A 21631-nucleotide genomic window follows, 5' to 3' on the forward strand; every position below is an offset into this window, starting at 1 on the left:
TCCAGCCTGGGCAACAAGAGTGAAACTCCATCTCAAAAAAAAAAAAAAAAAAAAAAAGGAAAAGTTCTGGTTTTCTCCCAGGTAAAAGTCTAAGCTAGTAGATTATACGGGGCCAGTCAGGGACTCTGTCCCCCCAGGCCCTCTGGGAGTCATCTCTTCCATCTCGTTGCTTTTCTATCCTCCATGGTGTCACAGGGTCAGAGCTGACTCACCTCCCATACATCTTAAAGGGGGGAAAGCAAAAGGCAAGCAGCTTCTTATGAAGGCATGATCTGAAAGTTGCTAACATCACTTTCCCTTTGGCCAGAGTATTGTCTCATGGTCATACCTAGACGCAAGAGAGATCTGTAGCTGGCAAGCACTCAGCTAAACTCAGGGGGAGGGCTGGGAGCAGCTCCTCACGCCTGTAATCACAGCATTTTGGGAGACCAAGGTGGGCGGATCACTTGAGGTCAGGAGTTTGAATCCAGCCTGGTCAACATGGTGAAACCCCGTCTCAACTAAAAACACAAAAATTGGCCTGGCGCGGTGGCTCAAGCCTGTAATCCCAGCACTTTGGGAGGCCGAGACGGGTGGATCACGAGGTCAGGAGATCGAGACCATCCTGGCGAACATGGTGAAACCCCGTCTCTACTAAAAAATACAAAAAACTAGCCGGGCAAGGTGGCGGGCGCCTGTAGTCCCAGCTACTCGGGAGGCTGAGGCAGGAGAATGGCGTGAACCCGGCAGGCGGAGCTTGCAGTGAGCTGAGATCCAGCCACTGCACTCCAGCCCGGGCAACAGAGCAAGACTCCATCTCAAAAAAAAAAACAAAAAAACACAAAAATTAGCCGGGTGTGGTAGTGGGTGCCTGTAATCCCAGCTACTCAGGAGGCTGAGGCAGAAGAATCACTTGAACCCAGGAAGTGGAGGTTGCAGTGAGCCAATATCACGCCATTGTACTCCAGCCTGGGCAACAGAGTGAGACTCCATCTCAAAAAATAAGAAATAAATAAACTCGGGGAGAAGCCGTTACTAACTAAAAGGTGGGGATATTGGGGAACAATTAGTGACCACTCTCCTTCACCCTTCTTTTTTTTTTTTTCTTGAGACAGAGACTTGCCTGTTGCCTAGGATGGAGTACAGTGGTGAGATCCTAGCTCACTGCAGCCCTGACGTCCTTGGCTCAAGTGATCCTCCAACCTCAGCCTCCCAAATAGCTGAGACTACAGGCACCTGCCATTATGCCTGGCCCTTCTTCACCCTTCTAATCAAAGCTAGTTCTACCCATTTCTCTCTTAAAATCCTCTACACTCTTATTTGCTTATGTGATTTCTTTTTTTTTTTTTTTTTTTTGAGATGGAGTCTCTCACTCTGTCACCCAGACTAGAGTGCAGTGGTGCGACCTCAGCTCACTGCAACCTCCGCCTCCCGGGTTCAAGCCATTCTCCTGCCTCAGCCTCTCGTGTAGCTGGGATTACATGTGCCCACCACCATGCCCAGCTAATTTTTGTATTTTTAGTAGAGAGGGGTTTTGCCATGTTGGCCAAGCTGGTCTCAAACTCCTGACCTCAGGTGACCTCCCACCTCGGCCTCCCAAAGTGCTGGTATTATAGGCATGAGCCACCGGGTTAGGCCTGTGTGACTTCTTTTAAGGAGCCATTCTTGATCTTCTTCCTCTGCTGAGCTCCCACAGCTCTTTTCATATTCCTTATGGTCCTTAGACTATCCAGTGCTTTAGTTGGATGGGTTCCCTACTAGTCTAGGAGCTCCTTAAGGACAGGGAGGAGGACCAGGTCACATCTCTGCCCACCTACCACACTTCACACAGTAGGGCTTAAGAAATGATTGCTAAAGGAATGAAACTTTTTCACTTTTCTGACGATAAATTGGAAATATTAGAATGTTGGAAAGTTGAAAACTCCTAAATACTGTACTTCAGTGTTCGTTTCTTAAAAGCAAGGACCAACCGGGCACTGTGGCTCACACCTGCAATCCTAGCACTTTGATAGGCCGAGGTGGGTGGATTGACTGAACTCAGGAGTTCAAGACCACCCTGGAAAACATGGTGAAACCCTGTCTCTACTGAAATACAAAAAATTAGCCAGGCGTGGTAGCGGGGACCTGTAGTCCCAGCTATTCAGGAGGCTGAGGCACAAGAATTGCTTGAGCCTGGGAGGCGGAGGTTGAGCTGAGATCACACCACTGCACTCCAGCATGGGCAACAGAGCAAGACTGGGCCTCCAAAAAAAAAAAAAAATGTCGAAACCTTTTCTTACATAACCATATTTTTTTATTGTGGTTTGACAGATGTTTCCTTAAATGCCTGGAGGAAAGGAAACAAGGAAGGGAAAAAAGCAGTAGAAAAATAAAAGACAATTTTCCAGGTCTTTGCAGATTGGCTCTATGTTGGATCACTCCTTCTATGCTTAGCCATGCTGTTTGCAACTCTGCCTTAACCTCCACTTCCTGCTTGCACTGAGTCTAAAAATCAGGCAGGGGTGAAAACTCAAGGTCTTCCCAGTTCTTTAAGCATGTGTCCTTCTCTTGGCATGTGTATGGCTTTCTAGATTCCCCAGTAAACGTAGAAAACTTTCAAAGCTCTTATTCTCCCCCAAAATCTCATTCTCTGGATTTTCCTCTCAGGCTTTTAACATGTCTGTTGTTTGATCTAGCCATTTTTTGATTGTTTGCTTTGCCCAGGTCATAGCAGTTTATTCATTTGTTCTTAATTGTTTTTAGGAAAAGTCTGTGTAGCTGCTCTATCCTAGTAGACTTCCAAGTTAGTTACAACAAAGAGAAACCCTAGTTAGATTCAAAAGACAAATCCTGGGCCGGCGCAGTGGCTCACGCCTGTAATCCTAGTACTTTGGAAGGCCAAGGTGGGTGGATCACCTGAGGTCAAGAATTTGAGACCAGCCTGGCCAACATGGGGAAGCCCCCTTTCTACCAAAAATGCAAAAATTAGCTGGGCGTGGTGGCGGGCACCTGTAATCCCAGCTACCCGGGAGCCTGAGGCAGGAGAATAATTTGAACCCGGGAGGCGGAGGTTGCAGTGAGCTGAGATCACACCATTGCACTCCAGCACTGGTGAAAGAGCGAAACTCGGTCTCAAAAAAAAAAAAAAAATCAAATCCTGTTCTGTAGGAACAAGGGCCACTCTGCTCTCTCTAGAACCAGGTATCCACACAGGGAACACAGACTGCTGGCTTTAAGATCACTGCTTCTATAAGGAGGGGATGGGGCTAAGGTAAGTTAAAATACCACAAAAATCTTAGCTGTTTCAGTGGCCTTTCTCTTGGTTAAGTATTTGCTTGGTTGCTGTAAACTTTTTTTTTTTTTTGAAATGGAGTGTCACTCTGTCGCTCAGGCTGGAGTGCAGTGGCACAATCTTGGCTCACTGCAACTTCCGCCTTCCAGGTTCAAGCAATTCTCCTGCCTCAGCCTCCCAAGTAGCTGGGAGTAATTTTTTACTCCCAGCTAATTTTTGTATTTTTAATAGAGACAGCGTTTCACCATATTGGTCAGGCTGATCTTGAACTCCTGGCCTCAAGTGATCTACCCGCCTCGGCCTCCCAAAGTGCTGGGATTACAGGCATGAGCCACTGGACCCGGCCCGTTGCTGTAAACTTTCAACTATCTCCTAGCATTCTGATAAGGTTGATTCCAACAGGTTTTGCCAAGTTTTTCAGTGTTTCTGGGGAGAAATGGATCCCCTACTCTGCCATTTTCAATAATGCCACTTCTAACCTCCATGCCTTTCTAGTATACTCAATTTCTATCTTTTTATGCTGTTCTCTTTTTTGTTTTGTTTTGTTTTGAGGTACAGTCTCCTCTGTCACCCAGGCTGGAGCGTAATGGTGTGATCTCGGCTTACTGCAACCTCCACCTCCCAGGTTCAAGTGATTCTCCTGCCTTGGCCTCCTGAGCAGCTGGGATTACAGGCACCTGCCACCACACCCAGCTAATTTTTGTTTTTTGTTTTTTTTTGAGATGGAGTCTCACTCGGTTGCCCTGTCTGGAGTGCAGTGGTGTGATCTTGGCTCACTGCAACCTCTGCATCCTAGGTTCAAGCTATTCTCAAGCCTTAGCCTCCTGAGTAGCTGGGATTACAGGCATGCACCACCACATTCAGCTAATTTTTGTATTTTTTAGTAGAGACGGGGTTTCACCATGTTGACCAGGATAATCTTGAACTCCTGACCTCAGGTGATTCACCCACCTTGGCCTTTCAAAGTGCTAGGATTACAAACATGAAACATTGCGCTTGGTCAATTTTTATGCTGTTCTCTAAGCCACTTCCTTAGAACCACCTTCTAATTCACTAACTCTCTCTTTGTCTATGTCCATCTAAGATAATGTGTATCTCATTTATTGAGGGTTTATTCCCCCAATAACTTACTTTTTTCATTTAGGAAATTATTTTCAGGATTTCTAATTTTTTTATTAATTTTTAATTTTTAAACTTTTCATTTTGAAATAATTTTAGATTTACAGAAGAGCTTCAGAGATAGCATAGCAAATTCTTGTATATCCTCCACCCAACTTTCCCTAATGTTAACAGTTACATAATGTCTTGCATAACTCTGAGACATTTATCAAAAAAACTAAACTTAATACCATACTATTAACTTTATTCAGATTTCCTTAATTTTTCTTTTTCTTTTTTTCTGTTCAGCATCCAATCCAAGACACCATGTTGAATCCAGTTGTCAAGTCTCAAATCCGTGATCGTTTCTCAGTCTTTCATTGTCTCATGACCTTGGCATTTTTAAAGAGTACTGGGCAGGTTATTTTGTCTAATGTTCCCCAATTTAGGTTTTTGTCTGATGTTTTCTGTTAAACTAGGCTTATAGATTTTGGGGAAGAATGCTACAGAGATAAAGTGCCCTTCTCATCACATCATATAAGGGGGTATATGATATAGTCTGACATTATTATTTAGGTTAACTTGATCACTTGGTTAAGGTGGTATCTCCATTGTGCAGTTGCTATTTTTCCCTTTCCATATTCTATGCATTAGAAGTGAGTCACTGAGTCCAGTCAATACTGAAGAAGAGAGAAACTGAGCTGTGCTTCCTGGACAGAGATGAATCAAAGAATATGTGTTCTTTATTTATTTATTTAGAGACAGGGTCTCACTATATCTCCCAGGCTGGTCTCAAACCCCTGGCCTTGAATGATCCTCCTGCCTTGGCTCCCCACAGTGCTGGGATTATAGGCATGAGCCAATGCGCCAGGTCTCTTTTTATGTTTATTCAATTTGTTATTCTTCCTTTATCCCTTTGAGGATCCGAGGCATACTTGTGTTGAAGCCTTCTATTTCTGTTGTTTATTTTCTTAGATTGAGAGTATCTGTGAAAGGAGTCTTCTAAAGATTATTCTTTTTTTTTTTTTTTTTTTTTTTGCATTTATCTAGAGTGAATTACCCTCCTAATTATGGAGGATTTTATTTTGCTTGTTTTTTGGTTTTTTTTTTTTTTTTTGTGTGTGTGTGTGTGTGTGTGTGGTGAGGAATCTGTCCTCTCTACGATTAATTTTAATAAGTTGAGGAAATTTATTTGCGGGTTCATCTTAGAGTGGGAAGTTTTGCAATTTTGTTCAGTTTCGTTTTGCTATATCCTTCCTTCTTTCTCACTGCTCTCACCATCCTTATCTAGGGTTTTTGCGAATTCAGTCACGGCCCTGTATGTTTGGCATAGATCCCGGTTTTGTGGCCATGTCTATGTTGGCCTGGTTCCTAGGTATGAAAGTTACAAAAGCTGCCATCCCAGGCAGCAGAGGGCAGCAGCTTATTTCAGCCTCATTTTCTCACCTCAGCCCCTAGTTTTATGAACTGAGACAGATTCCAACCCACTCTGAATGGAGCATTTTCCTCTATCAGATTACTTTTTTACTTTGAAAAAAAATACATCTACATGTATTTTTGAGAGTAGGTCTCACCCTGTTGCACAGGCTGGAGTGCAGTGGCTCAATCATAGCTCACTGCAACCTCCACTTTCCCAGGCTTAGGTGATTCGCCACCTCAGCCTCCCAAGTAATTGGGACTACAGGTGCAAGCCACCATGCCCAGCTAATTTTCATATTTTTTTTATAAACAGGGTTTTATCATGTTGCTCAGACTAGTCTCGAACTCCTGGCCTCAAGTGATCCACCCACCTCTGCCTCCCAAAGTGCTATGATTACAGGTGTGAGCCACCATGCCCAGAAAAAATAATGTTTTTAATAAACACAAAAATAAAATAGATAAGTTCTCACAAAATTACTATATTTAAACAATAAGGGCCAGGCGCGGTGGCTCACGCCTGTAATCCCAGCACTTTGGGAGGCTGAGGCGGGTGGATCATTTGAGGTCAGGAGTTCAAAACCAGCCTAGCCAACACGGTGAAACCCCATCTCTACTAAAAATACCAAGATTAGCCAGGCATGGTGGTGGGCACCTGTAATCCCAACTACTTGGGAGGATGAGGCAGGAGAATTGCTTGAGGTCAGGAGGCAGAGGTTGCAGTGAGCCAAGATCACACCATTGCACTCCAGCCTGGGCAATAGAGCAAGACTCTGTCTCAGAAAACAAATGAACAAACAAACAAACAAAAAACCAACAGGAAAAAATTTGTGTGTGCCATTTTATTTCAATAAATACACAAATAGGTGGTAAGAATACACACACAGTGAAGGAACATCACAATATTTATTGCGTTTATTTCTTGGAAATGGTTTTTGGTTATTGTTTTGAGACAGGATCTCCTCTCACTGCAAACTGCACCTCCTGGGCTCTAAAAACCCTCTAACCTCAGCCCCACCCCCATTAGCTGGGACTACAAGTGCACACCACCACACCTGGCTACTTTTTGTATTTTTTTGTAGTAACAGGGTTTCACCATGTTGCCTGGGCTGGCTGTAAACTCCTAGCCTCAACTGATCTGCCTGCCTCGGTCTCCCAAAGTGCTGGGATTACAGGCATGAGCCACCACCGGCTGATAATGGTCTTTAAAGACATTTCTGGACATTTGTGATCAGAGGAAAAATGTTGTCTAATAGTCTAATAATTTTTAGAAAATATTTGTTCCATTTTGTAAGCCATTTTATTTTTCTATCATTAGTTGATGCCTGTGTGTGTGTGTTTTTTTCTTTTTTTTTTTTTTGGTGGGGGGGTACCAAATTTCTTTATTTGAACGAATGGTACAAATCAAAGAACTTAAGTGGATGTTCAGGTACAACTTACAGAAAAGGTAAAGGAAACCCCAACATGCATGCACTGCCTTGATGACCAGGGAATTCACCCCATGGCTATGGGGAAATTAGCCTGAGGCTTAGCTTTCATTATCGCTGTCTCCCAGGGTGTGCTTGTCAAAGAGATACTCTGCCAAGCCAGATTCGGGTGCTCCCATCCTGCGCAAATTGGTCACGTGGTCACCCAATTCTTTGGTGGCTTTCACCTGCTCATTCAGGTAATGTGTCTCAATGAAGTCACACAAATGGGGGTCATTTTTGTCAGTGGCCAGTTTGTGCAGTTCCAGTAGTGACTGATTCACATTTCTTTCCAAATGTAACGCACACTCCATCGCATTCAGCCCGCTCTCCCAGTCGTCATAGTCTGGTTTCTTGATATCCTGAAGGAAGATTCGGCCACCTCCTTGGTTCTGCAGCTTCATCAGTTCTTGGCATGTTCCCTTTCCTCATGAGATTGGTGAAGAAAGTATTTGGCAAAGTTCTTCAAAGCCACATCATCGCGGTCAAAGTAGTAGGACATGGACAGGTAAACGCAGGAAGCGTAGAGCTCCAGGTTGATCTGGCGGTTGATGGCGGCCTTTGAGTCCTGGTGGTAGTTCTGGCGCACCTGCGAGGTGGACGCGGTCGTCATGGCGGAGGCTAAGGACAGGCGGCGGTGGCGGCGGTGGCTGCGCGGCGCTGGAGCGGCAGCGGGGGCCTTGGGGCGATCCGAGGGCGCGGTGAAGAGGTGACTGAGGGCTGGCTACGGGCGGCCGGCCGGGATGGAGGACCAGCGCCGGTTCCGTCCAAGCACTGTTGAAGCAGGAAACCCCGATGACTCTCCGCAAAGAACGTCTGGCCTATGTGTTTGTTTTTATGCCAAGATCGTGTTGTATTTGAGTCAAAAAATATGACTGATGGAAGACTCCTCAACAAAATTGGTAGGTAATATTTGTGTACAATTTTTATATTTATATATAACCCCACATTAGTCATTTCAGAAATGGATGAAGGCGGTAGGAAGATAGCGTGAGTAGGATGAGGTACATTGTTTTTCTTCCAATTAGCTATTTGTCTCTTATTTTTTATTTTTGTTTTATTTTATTTATTTATTTTTTGAGATGGAGTCTTGCTCTGTTGCCCAGGCTGGAGTGCAGTGGCACGATCTCGGCTCACTGCAACCTCTACCTCCCGGGTTCAAGTGATTCTCCTGCCTCAGCCTCCCTAGTAGCTGGGATTACAGGTGCCTGCCACCATGCCCAGCTAGTTCTTGTATTTTTAGTAGAGACGGGGTTTCACCATGTTGGCCAGGCTGGTCTCAAACTCATGACCTCAAGTGATCACCTGCCTCAGTCTCCCAAAGTGCTGGATTTACAGGCATGAGCCACCTTGTCCAGCGGATTTTTTAAAAATAAATTTCTTGGCTAGGCGCAGTGACTCATGCCTGTAATCCCAGCACTTTGGGAGGTCAAGACAGATGGATGACTTGAGGTCAGAAGTTTGAGACAAGCCTGGCCAACATGGTGAAACCCCGTTTCTACCAAAAATACAAAAACTAGCGGGATTTGGTGGCGGACGCCTGTAATCCCAGCTACTCGGGAGGCTGAGGCAGGAAAATTGCTTGAAGTTGAGAGGTAGGGGGTTGCAGTGAGCCGAGATCACACCATTGCACTCCAGCCTGGGTGACAAGAGTGAGACTCCATCTCAAAAAAATAAATAAATAAATTACTTGATCTTATTAAGTAGAAAAGTTTTGTCTCTTCCTTTATTTTCTTATCTTTTTTTTTTTTTTTTTTTTTTTTTGAGACGGAGTCTCGCTCTGTTGCCCAGGCTGGAGTGCAGTGGCTGGATCTTGGCTCACTGCAAGCTCCGCCTCCCAGGTTTACGCCATTCTCCTGCCTCAGCCTCCCGAGTAGCTGGGACTACAGGTGCCCGCCACCTCACCTGGCTAGTTTTTTGTATTTTTTAGTAGAGACGGGGTTTCACTGGGTTAGCCAGGATGGTCTCGATCTGCTGACCTCGTGATCCGCCCGTCTCGGCCTCCCAAAGTGCTGGGATTACAGGCTTGAGCCACCGCGCCCGGCCTATTTTCTTATCTTATTAAGGTTACAAATAAAAGTAAGATTGCTTAACAGGCAGGAGCAACAGAAAACAAGGACTCGAAACTTTACAAACTCTGTGATCAATTAATGAATGATTGGAAATTGTACTGAGAATGATGGCTCGCACCTGTAGTGTCAACTAATGTGGAGGCTGAGGCAGACGGATCCCTTGAGTTGTGAGTCCAGCCTGGACAACATAGTGAGACCCTGTCTCTAAATAAATAAATTAAAAAAACCAGAAATTGTCTGTACTGTACTTAGCACAAATTCTATCAATGTATGCCAAATTATACATAACATATAGAAATAGAATCTCTGCTGTCAAAGTAGTAGATGTTCTGGATAAAACATTTCAGGTTCTGAATACAGAGAAAACATGAGAGTACAAGGGAAATGCTAAAATAACTACTACTTGCAACTTCAACTGGACCCAGATATTTAATCTAGTAGTAGTGTTGAAAATTATGGGCCTGGCATGGTGACTCACGCCTGTAATCCCAGCACCTAGGGAGGCCAAGGCATATAGATCACTTGAGCTCAGGAGTTCAAGACCAGCCTGTGCAACATGGTGAAACCCCATCTCTACAAAAAATACAAAAATTAGGCGGGCATGGTGGCATGCACCTGTAGTCCCAGCTACTTATGAAGCTGAGGTGGGAGGATGGCTTGAGCCCAAGAGGCAAAGGTTGCAGTGAGCCGAGATCATACCACTGCCCTCCAGCTTGGGCCACAGACCCTGCTCTCAAGGCCGCGGTGGCAGCATGGCAGGGGCGCGGCATCAGCAGCCGCAGCGGCAGGTGGCCCAGGGGGTGTTTCTGTCGGGTCGCATGGTCTGGCGGCAGCATGGTGGACTACCTGATCAGCCGCACACTGGCTACCTGCTCGAGGACAGGCTCACAGCGCAGCAGCTCTTCGCCAGCGCCCACAGTCTCACCTACCATGACTTCCTGATTCTCCCAGGATTCATACACTTCACAGCTGATGAGGTGGACCTGACCTCAGCCCTCACCCGGAAGATCACGCTGAAGACACCGCTGATCTCCTCCCCCATGGACACTGTGACAGAGGCTGACATGGCCATCGTGATTGCTCTGATGGGAGATATTGGTTTCATCCACCACAACTGCACCCCAGAGTTCCAGGTCAAGGAGCTGCGTAAGGTTAAGAAGTTTGAACAGGGCTTCATCACGGACCCCGTGGCGCTGAGCCCCTCGCACACTGTGGGTGATGTGCTGGAGGCCAAGATGTGGCATGGCTTCTCTGGCATCCCCATCACTGAGACGGGCACCATGGGCAGCAAGCTGGAGGGCATCGTCACCTCCCAAAATACCAACTTTCTTGCTGAGAAGGACCATACCACCCTCCTTAGTGAGGTGATGATGCCAAGGATTGAGCTGTGGTGGCTCCAGCAGGTGAGACGTTGAAAGAGGCAAATGAGATCCTGCAGCGCAGCAAGAAAGGGAAGCTGTCTTTCGTCAATGATCGTGATGAGCTGGTGGCCATTATCACTGGCACTGACCTGAAGAAGAACCAAGACTACCCTCTGGCCTCCAAGGATTCCCACAAGCAGCTGCTGTGCGGGGCAGCTGTGGGCACCTGTGAGGATGACAAATATCACCTGGACCTGCTCACCCAGGCGGGCATCGACGTCATAGTCGTGGACTCATCCCAAGGGAACTCGGTGTATCAGATCACCATGGTGCATGACATCAAACAGAAGTACCCCCACCTCCAGGTGATTGGGGGAAACATGGTGACAGCAGGCCAGGTCAAGAACCTGATTGATGATGGTGTGGACCGGCTGTGCGTGGGCATGGGCTGTGGCTCCATCTGCATCACCTCGGAAGTGATGGCTTGCGGTCGGCCCCAGGGCACTGCTGTGTACAAGGTGACCAAGTATGCCTGGCACTTTGGTGTGCCCATCGTAGCCTATGGAGGCATCCAGACCGTGAGGCACATGGTCAAGGCCCCAGCCCTTGGAGCCTCGACAGTGATGATGGGCTCCCTGCTGGCCGCCACCATGGAGGCCCCTGGTGAGTACTTCTTCTCAGAAGGGGTGTGGCTCAAGAAGTACCAGGGCATGGGCTCACTGGATGCCATGGAGAAGAGCAGCAGCAGCCAGAAATGATACTTCAGCGAGGAGGATAAGGTGAAGATCACGTAGGGTGTCTAGGGCTCCATCCAGGACAAAGGGTCCATTCAGAAGTTCATGCCCTACCTCATAGTGGGCATCCAGCATGGCTGCCAGGATGTCGGGGCCCACAGCCTGTCTGTCCCTCCGTCCATGATGTACTCAGGAGAGCTCAAGTTTGAGAAGCGGATCATGTCAGCCCAGATCAAGGGTGGCGTCCATGGTCTGCACTTTTAGGAGAAGCAGCTGTACTGAGGACAACAGTGGAGGCCAAGGTGGTGGAGGGGGCGCACCCCAGTGTACCCCTTCAGGCACAGCCTCCCTCCATAACTGAGTGGTCTGCAGATTTGCACTATGGGTTCCCCAGCTCCTTTCCAGGGAAAGAGCAGGGGAGGCCCTGAGGGGTCTGCAGGCCCTCGCTGGGGATCCCCTGCAGAGTCAGGACTGCTCCCTGGGCCAGGCTGCCCTGGGAGCCCCCTAAGCCCAGCCAGCTGGGTTCTCAGGCCCTGTGCCTGCCTCAGGTCTTTCTTGCTGCAGCCTGCTCCAGCCCAGCCCTCATCCCGGGGCAGGCAGCCCCTCCTGGCTTCTCCTGTAGGGCACCTCCCTGCCCCCAGCCCCCCAGAAAATGGTGCTCTCCTGGCCCTGCCTCTGGCCCTTCCTGAGCCGCTGCCCCCTCAGCCATGTAGCACTTCTGAGCTCCTGACCTAGGCCAAGGGGAGGTCTCTGCCCCCTTCCCTGGCCCTGGGCTACCCTTGGGTCCTGCTCCTCAGGCCACTCCCCTGTCCCTGGCCCTGGGGAGGGGTCTGCCCTGGTCATGGCCACCTGCCTGTCATTCCTGACTTATCACCGTCCCCAGTGAACCATTCCTGCCCTCTCCTCAGCTGCAGTTGAAGGCTTTAACTTTGCATACTTTGGGATCACAGTTGCATCATTGTGTATTAAATAATTGGAATAAATCAAGCAGGTCTCAAAGCCAAAAAGAAAAAAAAAGGAAGGAAGGAAGGAAGGAAGGAAGGAAGGAAGGAAGGAAAGAAGGGAGAAAAGAAAAGAAAATTATGTAGACCAGAGTTCATGGGTTCCAGCTCTGGCTTATCTCTCGTCTGGTTGCATGACTTGTCATTTTTGGCCTTAGTTTTCTTTAAAACTATGAGTTTAAGACATGAGCTGTCTCTCCATATCTCCCTTTTTTTTTTTTTTTTTTTGAGACAGTCTCACTCTGTTGCCCAGAGTGTAGGGGCACAATCTCAACTCACTGCAACCTCCGCCTCCCAGGTTCAAGAGATTCTCCTGCCTCAGCCTCCTGAGTAGCTGGGATTACAGGCATCCGCCACCATGCCCAGCTAATTTTTGTATTTTTAGTAGAGGCGAGGTTTCACCATGTTGGCCAGGCTGGTCTCAAACTCCTGACCTCAAGTGATCCATCCGCCTTAGTCTCCCAAAGTGCTGGGATTACAGGTGTGAGCCACCTCGCCTGGCCTATATCTTCCACTTTTTTTTTTTTTTTTTTTTTTTGAGACGGAGTCTTGCTCTGTCACCCAGGCTGGAGTGCAGTGGCCGGATCTCAGCTCACTGCAAGCTCCGCCTCCCGGGTTTACGCCATTCTCCTGCCTCAGCCTCCCGAGTAGCTAGGACTACAGGCGCCCGCCACCTCGCCCGGCTATTTTTTTGTATTTTTTAGTAGAGACGGGGTTTCACCGTGTTAGCCGGGATCGTCTCTCGATCTCCTGACCTCGTGATCCGCCCATCTCGGCCTCCCAAAGTGCTGGGATTACAGGCTTGAGCCACCGCGCCCGGCCCTATATCTTCCACTTTTAATAACCTAGGCCCAGGATCTGAAAAATATTTCCACAGTGAGTGAAGTAATTACGATTCCATGCCTCAGAGACCTCCAACATCTCTATGTCATCAGAGAGCCGTTTTTGCGCGCTTTCCATCTGTGTTCATTTGTGTCCTATGTACCCCGGGTCTCTTTCCTTGCTATGTTTTTATTATGTTCGTATGAATTAAAATCCAAAATCCTTTTTCCTAACAGAAATACTTTCCTCCTGAGCTCTTACTTGCCCCAAAGATGGTTAATTACCTCCAACACATGAAGGGTAGAGTCAAACAGGGAATTGTATTAACATCTGCTTTGTTTGTTCCTGGAAACCTATGCAAATAAACAAAAGAAAATATTGTTACTAAGCAAGTATAACACAATTTAGTTTGCCCAAAGCACTTTATAGTATTTCCTATTGTTTATTATTCCTGCCAAGACCAAGGCAAGAGAAGGTAACAGGTGCGAGTCCATTAATGAGCCTCTAGCAGCACATTGCACTGTGATGAAATGGTTACAAGAATTGAATTGGAGGAGTGGGGTTAGAGAAGATTGGAACTGTTGGGGTTTTTATTTGAGGCTACAAAATAGTATAGTTTGAGAGCCAGACACTGTGGCTCACGCCTGTAATATCAGCACTTTGGGAGGCCAAGGCATGCGGATGACTTGAGGTCAGGAGTTCGAGACAAGCCTGGCAAACATGGGGAAACCCTGTCTCTACTAAAAATACAAAAATTAGGGCTGGGCGCGGTGGTTCATGCCTGTAATCCCAGCACTTTGGGAGGCCGAGGGGGGCGGATCACCTGAGGTCGGGAGTTCGAGACCATCCTGACCAACATGGAGAAACCCCGTCTTTACTAAAAATACCAAAAAAATCAGCCAGGCGTGGTGGGGGGCGCCTGTAATCCCAGCTACTCAGGAGGCTCAGGCAGAAGAATCGCTTGAACCCGGGAAGCATAGGTTGCAGAGAGCTGAGATTGCGCCATTGCACCCAGCCTAGGTGATGAAGTGAGACTCTGTCTCACAAAAAAAAAAAAGAAATGTCCAGGCCAGGTGTGGTGGCTGATGCCTGTAACCCCAGCACTTTGGGAAGCTGAGGTGGGTGGATCACCTGAGGTCAGGAGTTTGAGACCAACCTGGCCAACATGGTGAAACCCCATCTCTACCAAAAATACAAAAATCAGCCAGGTGTGGTGGTGCAAGCCAGTAGTCCCAGCTACTTGGGAGGCTGAGGCAAGGGAATCACTTGAACCCGGAAGGCAGAGGTTGCAGTGAGCTGAGATCGTGCTGCTGCACCCCAACCTGGGCAGGAAAGTGAGACTCTGTCTCACAAAGAAAAAAAAGAAATTTCCAGAACCTCAGAAGGCTCCCTGAGGTCCCCCGCCAGTTAGTAATCCTGCTTAAGGGTAATGACTGACTTCTCTTACCGTGGATCAGTTGTACCTGTTTTCATACTTCATAAACATGAAATTAGGCATTTACTAATTACATTTAGGAATTACTGCTTTGGTTGGGCTCAGTGTCTCATACCTGTAATCCCAGTACTTTGGGAGGCCAAGGCGGGAGGATCGCTTAAGCCTAGGAGTTCAAAACCAGCCTGGGAAACAAGGCGAGACTCCGTCTCTACAAAAAAAAAAAATAATAAACTGGGTGTGGTGGCACACGCATGCCATGCCACTGCACTCCAGCCTGGGCAAAAAAGCGAGAACTTGTCCCTCAAAAAATAAAAATAAAAAAAGGAATTACTGCTTTGTGTTTGATTTTTTTTGGAGATGGGGTCTGGATCTCCCAGGCTGAAGTGCAGTGGTATGATATTGGCTTTCCACCTGCAACCTCCACCCTCTGGGCTCAAGTTATCCTCCCACCTTAGCCTCCCAACTCCGAAGTAGCTGGGACTACAGGCGCATGCCACCCAACCCAGCTAATTTTTGTATGTTTCTATAGAGACAGGATTTTCCTATGTTGCCCATGCTGGTCTCAAACTCCTGAGTTCAAGCAATTTACCTGCCTCAGCTTCCCAAAGTGCTGGGATTACAGGGGTGAGCCCCATGCCCAGCAGCGTGGTGTTTGATTTCTTTTTCCTTTCTTTTTTTTTTTTTTTTTTTTTTTTTTTTTTTTTTTTGAGACGGGATCTCGTTCTGTTGCCCAGGCTGGAGTGCAGTGGCTCGATCTTGGCTTACTGAAGCCTCAGTCTCCTGGGTTCAAGCCATTCTCCTGGCTCAGCTTCCCGAGTAGCTGGGACTACAGGCGCCTGCCACCATGCCCAGCTAAATTTTTGTATTTTTAGTAGAGGCGGGGTTTCACCATGTTAGCCAGGATGGTTGCCCACTAATTTTTGTATGTTTAGTAGAGATGGGGTTTTGCCATGTTGGCCAGGCTGGTCTCAGAATCCTGACCTCAGGTGATCCGCCCACCTCAGCCTCCCAAAGTGCTAGGATTACAGGCATGAGTCACTGTGCCTGGCCAAGAGCTCACCATTTCTATGCAAACAACACAGAATGAAAGTCCATTTTGGAAATTTAATTCACAATTGCTTTCAAAAACTGCAGGCCGGGTGCGCTGGCTCACGCCTGTAATCCCAGCACTTTGGGAGGCCAAGTTGGGCCAATCACCTGAGGTCAGGAGTTTGAGACCAGCCTGGCCAACACAGTGAAACCCCGTCCCTACTAAAAATACAAAAATTAACCAGGCCTGGTGGCGCATGCCTGTAGTCCCACCTACTTGGGAAGCTGAGGCGGGAGGATCGCTTGAACCCAGGAGGCGAAGGTTGCAGTGAGCTGAAATCGTGCCACTGGACTCCAGCCAGGACGACAGAGCAAGACCCTGTCTAAAAAGTAAAATAATAAAATAATAATGATAATAAAGTAGTAGAGTGACTGGGGGAAAAAGTACTCAGGGCACGTAACTTTACTCCAAGAATGGCATTCTTAGTGAGCCTCACTGCTGAAACTGCCTGCTGTAATCTGAAAGCAGTTTTATCTAATACCTGTTAAAACAGCCTACTGTGACTCTCAGAAATAGTTTTACTTATTGCCTTCACTTACCAATCAAAACATGCCAGCTCCATCTCAAAAAAAAAAAAAAGTTAGCTGGGCAAGGGTGGCAGGCGCCTGTAATGTGAGCTACTCAGGAGGCTGAGGTAGGAGAATCACTTGAACTCAGGAGGCAGAGGTTGCAGTGAGCCGAGATCATACCAATGCACTCCAGCCTAGGCTACAGAGCAAGAATCCATCTCAAAAAAAAAAAAAAAAAAAGGTGAGCTCTGCTATAAGGTGCATTTGGGGATGGTTCCTGGGATGTGAAGATGAAGTAAAGGAACTTTGAGTAAGAGCCTGCAGCAGTTCCCAGTGTGCCCCTCTTGGCACTAACAGAGGAAACTGGGATCCAAGCCCAGCCCAGCCCAATCTGAGCCGAGAGATTCTCAAAGGATTCCAGACTCTTGCCCAAGGGCTCCTGGGTTATCCAGAGCATTGCGGGGCAAGACAGAACTAGAACAGACTCAAAAAAGAAAGCTGACCCACTCCTGACCCACTCACTATGTGCATATCTCTAAAGGGACAGGCCTGACCAAATAAGATGGAGCTGCCTTTCCCAAGACATTAGGGGTTAGTGGCAGTGCCGACTTGGGATGACAGGAGACCCTGCTTCAATCTGGTCTTTGGTTCAGCTTGGAAAACAAATCCAAATCTCCTTGTTGACAGAACTTCAGATGGTCCAACAGAGCTCCTTGGAGGTATGAGGCCTGAGGCCTGAAGCCTGAAGGGACCAGCAGGTAATTGGGCACCACAGCCTGAGGGCAATCGGCCCCAAGCAAGAGCATCCTACTTCCTCGGAGGGTTTGTTTGCTTGAGGAAAATGAAGGCTGGCAGTCATATTCCTTCAGGATCTTCCAAAAATGTTGGCAAGGGTGATCCTGATGAAGCCCCCTTGTTTGGTGGCCAACGCCAGCTCTAACTGGACTGGCAAGCCAAAAATGACCACTCTTTCCTGTGGTTCAGAATTCCTAACCTGCCCTAATGGAGACGCAACCTGAATCCAAGAGTAAGGCAGGCAGCGACAGATAAGTTACAGCGTGATGCCTACTTCATAAAGCACAAAAGACCATGTGATTTAGATGGCGGGTCATGGAAATCTAAAGGGGATGGTGAAGTCGCACCGTAAGGGGAAGGTGATGAGGGGCTGAAGCAGTTCGGACAGGAGAAAGGATCAGGAGGAGACAGAGCGGAGAATGGAGCCTGAGGGCTACCCAGGGGTGGGAAGAGGGTAGCCGGAGACCCGTGGGTCGGCCTGGGTTGGTTGTGCTGGGCAGGTTCTCAGCGGTGGGAAAGTCTGGCCACACTGCCTTGGCTTCCTGACTGGACTTCACTTTGACGGGTGGGGGCGGCTTCTGTCCCAACCCTCACCCCCCTGTCCAGCCCTTGGAGCCAGAGCACGGTTTGTGGCAGATTCAGGGAAACGTTTCGTGCCAGATGGGAGGTAACCGGTAGCGGCTACCGGCTAAAGGCCTGCACTAGGGGGGGATTCCTTCCCCCAGCAGCGCTGGTGGTCCTCATTTCCGGGTGCCTGCGGATAGGCGGGCTGGGGTCGGAGGTCGGCGGCCAGAAGCCCGATTCCCTCGGCCCCAGCTCGTCCACGTCCATTCCAGCGGCTGCCAAACGACCTTCGAAAATGGTCCGGCGGCGGCCGGGAAACAGCAGCTAAGTCTCTTCCAATCCCTAAATCCCGCCCCTCTCCTTCCGGCGGCGTTTCCGTGGCGACGCTGTCCAAAGTGCGGCTGCGCAAGGGTGACGGCGCGCGGGCAAGGGGGAGGGGGTGTTTTGGTTCTAATCGCTCGCCGTCCTTCCAGGCTCTGCCGTCGGAAAGCTTCTAGTTCTCGCTTCACCTTCCCTCTCCTGGCCCCAGTCCTTCCTCTCTCTTTCCCTTCTTTCCGCCTTTTTTCTGCTGCCGCTCCGGGTCCGGGCCATTTTCCGGGCCGGGCGCACTAAGGTGCGCGGCCCCGGGGCCCAGTATATGACCCGCCGTCCTGCTATCCCTCTCTTCCCCCGCCCCATGTGGCTGCGGGGCCGCGGCTGCGCTGCCCACTATGGCCCGGAAAGCAGTTAGCAGGAAGCGGAAAGCGCCCGCCTCGCCGGGAGCTGGGAGCGACGCTCAGGGCCAGCAGGTGAGGGTTGAGAGGCCGGCACCTAGGTGGTGAGGCCGAGGCACCAAGAGGGGTTTAGGGTCCGCAGATCCTGCGACAGGAATTGGGGTCCAAGGTCTGCAGTCAGAGGCAAAACAGGAATGGGGCCAGGGCTTGTGGAGTCAGGGCTGGACCCTCGTTAACTGGAGGGCAGATAGGCCAGGGCGGTGAGGAGCCAAAGGGGAACTCAGCAATGGGACATAATCCGCGGAAGGCCTGCAGCCGTGGATAGGGCTTGAAAAGAAACCAGAATCCTGGCTTTGGAGGAAGGGGAAACCGAAGTTAAGGGAATCGGAAACCAACTTTGGTAGAGTGAACACTACCTTCAATGGACCCTAGGAAGCTGGGATGATTGCGTCCCTCCTCGAAGAAAGAAGGAGTCTCCCTATATGTATACCCAACCCTGAACTGGGCTTTTTGGCGTTTGGACCCCAAAAGAAACAACAGTTCCCAGGTATCATCTCTATACCGCCCCCTTTGGAAAGGAAGGTCTTCTTGGACATAGTTATGGCCTCTGATTTCCCGGGGGCCTACTACCCCGTTGGTAGTTGATTTTTCGAATTCTTCAACTGCCTGGAGCGCGGGCATGATGACAGAGGAACGGTCATTGATGATGCATCCCTGGAAGACCTGGCGCTCAGGTCTGTCTCCTTGGACTGTATCTTACCTGCTCCAGTGGGAGTGCAGACTGAGAGGGAGAAGGGGGCTGGGCAGAGATGCAGCCCAGGTTGGTATGGGAATCACTCGACCTCTCATTTCCTTCAATCTTTCACTCCTGAAAGGTCTAGTAAACCTTTTAGCCTGTTCTATTCTTCATTGATTCCCTTGACTTTTAGCCCTTGTAATTCACATAGGTAAGTTTGACTCTGAGCAACTTTTTTTAATGTTGGAAGAGTTAAACGACTTTCTGGATTGAGATTCTTGTTCTCTTGTGTTTGTATTTCTGTTGTTTGTAAATTCTGCAGTATGAGTTATGAGTTGTTGGTGACTTCTGTAATACAGCAGGATCCGTTCGTTAGAAGAGCAGCCAAAGCCCTGATTTCTAATGTTGTTTCCACAGTTTGGCTGGGATCACACGCTTCACAAAAGGAAAAGACTTCCTCCTGTGAAGAGATCCTTAGTATACTACTTGAAGAACCGGGAAGTCAGGCTACAGAATGAAACCAGCTACTCTCGAGTGTTGCATGGTTATGCAGCACAGCAACTTCCCAGTCTCCTGAAGGAGAGAGAGTTTCACCTTGGGACCCTTAATAAAGTGTTTGCATCTCAGTGGTTGAATCATAGGCAAGTGGTGTGTGGCACAAAATGCAACACGGTAAGTGTCTGGGGGGCTGTGACCTCTCCCCTAGGTCCTGGATATATCGTGCCACTTGCTGTAGAACCTCTCGCTGCTAGTTTTCCCATCTGTTTCTTTTAGAAGGGACCAGCCTTACTCTCTTTTCCATTCTTTCCCGTTGATGACTTCTTCCTCTCTTTTTGTGCTCCTTTTTTCACTCATACATTTCTTTTCTGGTAAGTCTTCAAAGGAGTGTATTTCTTTAGGCCCTCTCTGGATGTGCTGCTTCTAGAGGGTTGTTTGTTTGTTTTTGCCTCATCTTTTTATGCTGGTTTTTAAACCATAGGCCTCAAAGGAAAGACTTAAGAAATAATGATGCTCAGAGCATCATTCATGATACATAATAGTGAAAACAGCCTAAGAACATATGTCGAAGTATTTAAAATAGCACACTTGGCTGTTTTTTAGTGAATAGAATCTAAAAATGTATAATAAACTGAGATATGAGAAATACATGAACTATTTTCTATAAGGAAGGCAGGGAATGTGTGTCTGGTAGTATATTTCAGGGTATAAGCATTTGCTCTTTGGAAAGTAGCCTTTTTAAGAGTGACTAGAAAGACAGTTATAAATGAAGTGAAAAATTTCTCAGTAAGCTTTGTAACCAACCCAATTATAGGCCACGATAAAATAAGTCAAAGAGCAGAAATGTTTGGAACAGAGTCCACAAATAGCATGTCAGATAAATGGCATGTCAGAATGGCAAATAAAAAGAGGCAATGCCTAGGGCCTAGGGGTGGGAAATGATTACGCCCAGCCCTCCCTCCATTTTCACCTCACCCTGTATGAATAGACAAGTAATGTCATAATGTGTGAGTAAATTGACCCTGGACTGAAACACATTTTGGATCATGAAAAGAGAGAAGCTTGCTCTAGATTAAGAAAATCTTGGCCGGGCGCGGTGGCTCAAGCCTGTAATCCCAGCACTTTGGGAGGCCGAGACGGGCGGATCACGAGGTCAGGAGATCAAGACCATCCTGGCTAACACAGTGAAACCCCGTCTCTACTAAAAAATACAAAAATCTAGCCGGGCGAGGTAGCAGGCGCCTGTAGTCCCAGCTACTCGGGAGGCTGAGGCAGGAGAATGGCGTGAACCCGGGAGGCGGAGCTTGCAGTGAGCTGAGATCCGGCCACTGCACTCCAGCCTGGGCCACAGAGCGAGACTCCGCCAAAAAAAAAAAAAAAAAGAGAAAATCTTAAGTACTAGGAGAAGTGTCTGTTTATAAAGGACGTAGGCAAAAATTTAAACAGTTTTAAGGAAGGAAATAATACCATGGTGGTTGGTCTGTTTATAAAGGACATGACAAAAATTTAAACAGTTCTGAGGAAGGAAATAATACCATGGTGGCTGGGGCCAACCTTTCGTTTCCTCTTCTGTTGAGAGTCGCTTGTCTTACACAGAAGCCTTTCAAAACTAAGTGGTGGCAACAAGCCTCCACAGAACTTCCTTTTCTTGGTCTCTCCAGCTGCCCACTCATGGTTGAGAACTGTCATCCTTGTCACTTGGGGTAGAAAAAGAGTCTTCTGCTTGGAAGAGTTCATTCCATTTACCGCACATGCATCATGGTGTTTAGCCTAGCAGATATTACTGAATTGTAAACTGAATTAATCACAGCCTCTTGCTTCTTTTTTTTTTTTTTTTTTTTTTTTTTTTTTTTTTTTTTTTGAGACGGAGTCTCGCTCTGTAGCCCAGGCTGGAGTGCAGTGGCCGGATCTCAGCTCACTGCAAGCTCCGCCTCCCGGGTTCACGCCATTCTCCGGCCTCAGCCTCCCGAGTAGCTGGGACTACAGGCGCTGCCACCTCGCCCGGCTATTTTTTGTATTTCTTAGTAGAGACGGGGTTTCACCGTGTTAGCCAGGATGGTCTCGATCTCCT

General features: G+C 48.0%; 1 protein-coding gene and 2 pseudogenes across 2 annotated transcripts in view; 2 read left to right on the forward strand and 1 right to left on the reverse strand.

Moving 5' to 3' along the window:
• Positions 1 to 7213: 7213 nt before the first annotated feature.
• LOC708254 (ferritin heavy chain pseudogene) lies at positions 7214 to 8021 on the reverse strand (annotated as a pseudogene).
• Positions 8022 to 9922: 1901 nt separating this feature from the next.
• LOC708155 (inosine-5'-monophosphate dehydrogenase 1 pseudogene) lies at positions 9923 to 11823 on the forward strand (annotated as a pseudogene).
• A 6236-nt stretch (positions 11824 to 18059) lies between these two features.
• The window catches only part of DCAF12 (DDB1 and CUL4 associated factor 12), a 39433-nt gene continuing 35861 nt past the window's right edge, over positions 18060 to 21631 (forward strand). The window contains exons 1-2 of one of the 2 annotated variants that reach the window (XM_015117537.3): positions 18060 to 19146; positions 19480 to 19734. In XM_015117537.3, coding sequence (XP_014973023.3) covers positions 19006 to 19146; positions 19480 to 19734 — 396 coding nt within the window. In that variant the 5' untranslated portion in view covers positions 18060 to 19005. The remainder of the gene's footprint in view (positions 19147 to 19479; positions 19735 to 21631) is intronic. The other variant, XM_001098198.5, reaches the window with a different exon arrangement.

The sequence above is a fragment of the Macaca mulatta genome, chromosome 15 (genome assembly GCF_049350105.2).
Source record: "Macaca mulatta isolate MMU2019108-1 chromosome 15, T2T-MMU8v2.0, whole genome shotgun sequence".
Lineage (NCBI taxonomy): Eukaryota > Metazoa > Chordata > Mammalia > Primates > Cercopithecidae > Macaca > Macaca mulatta.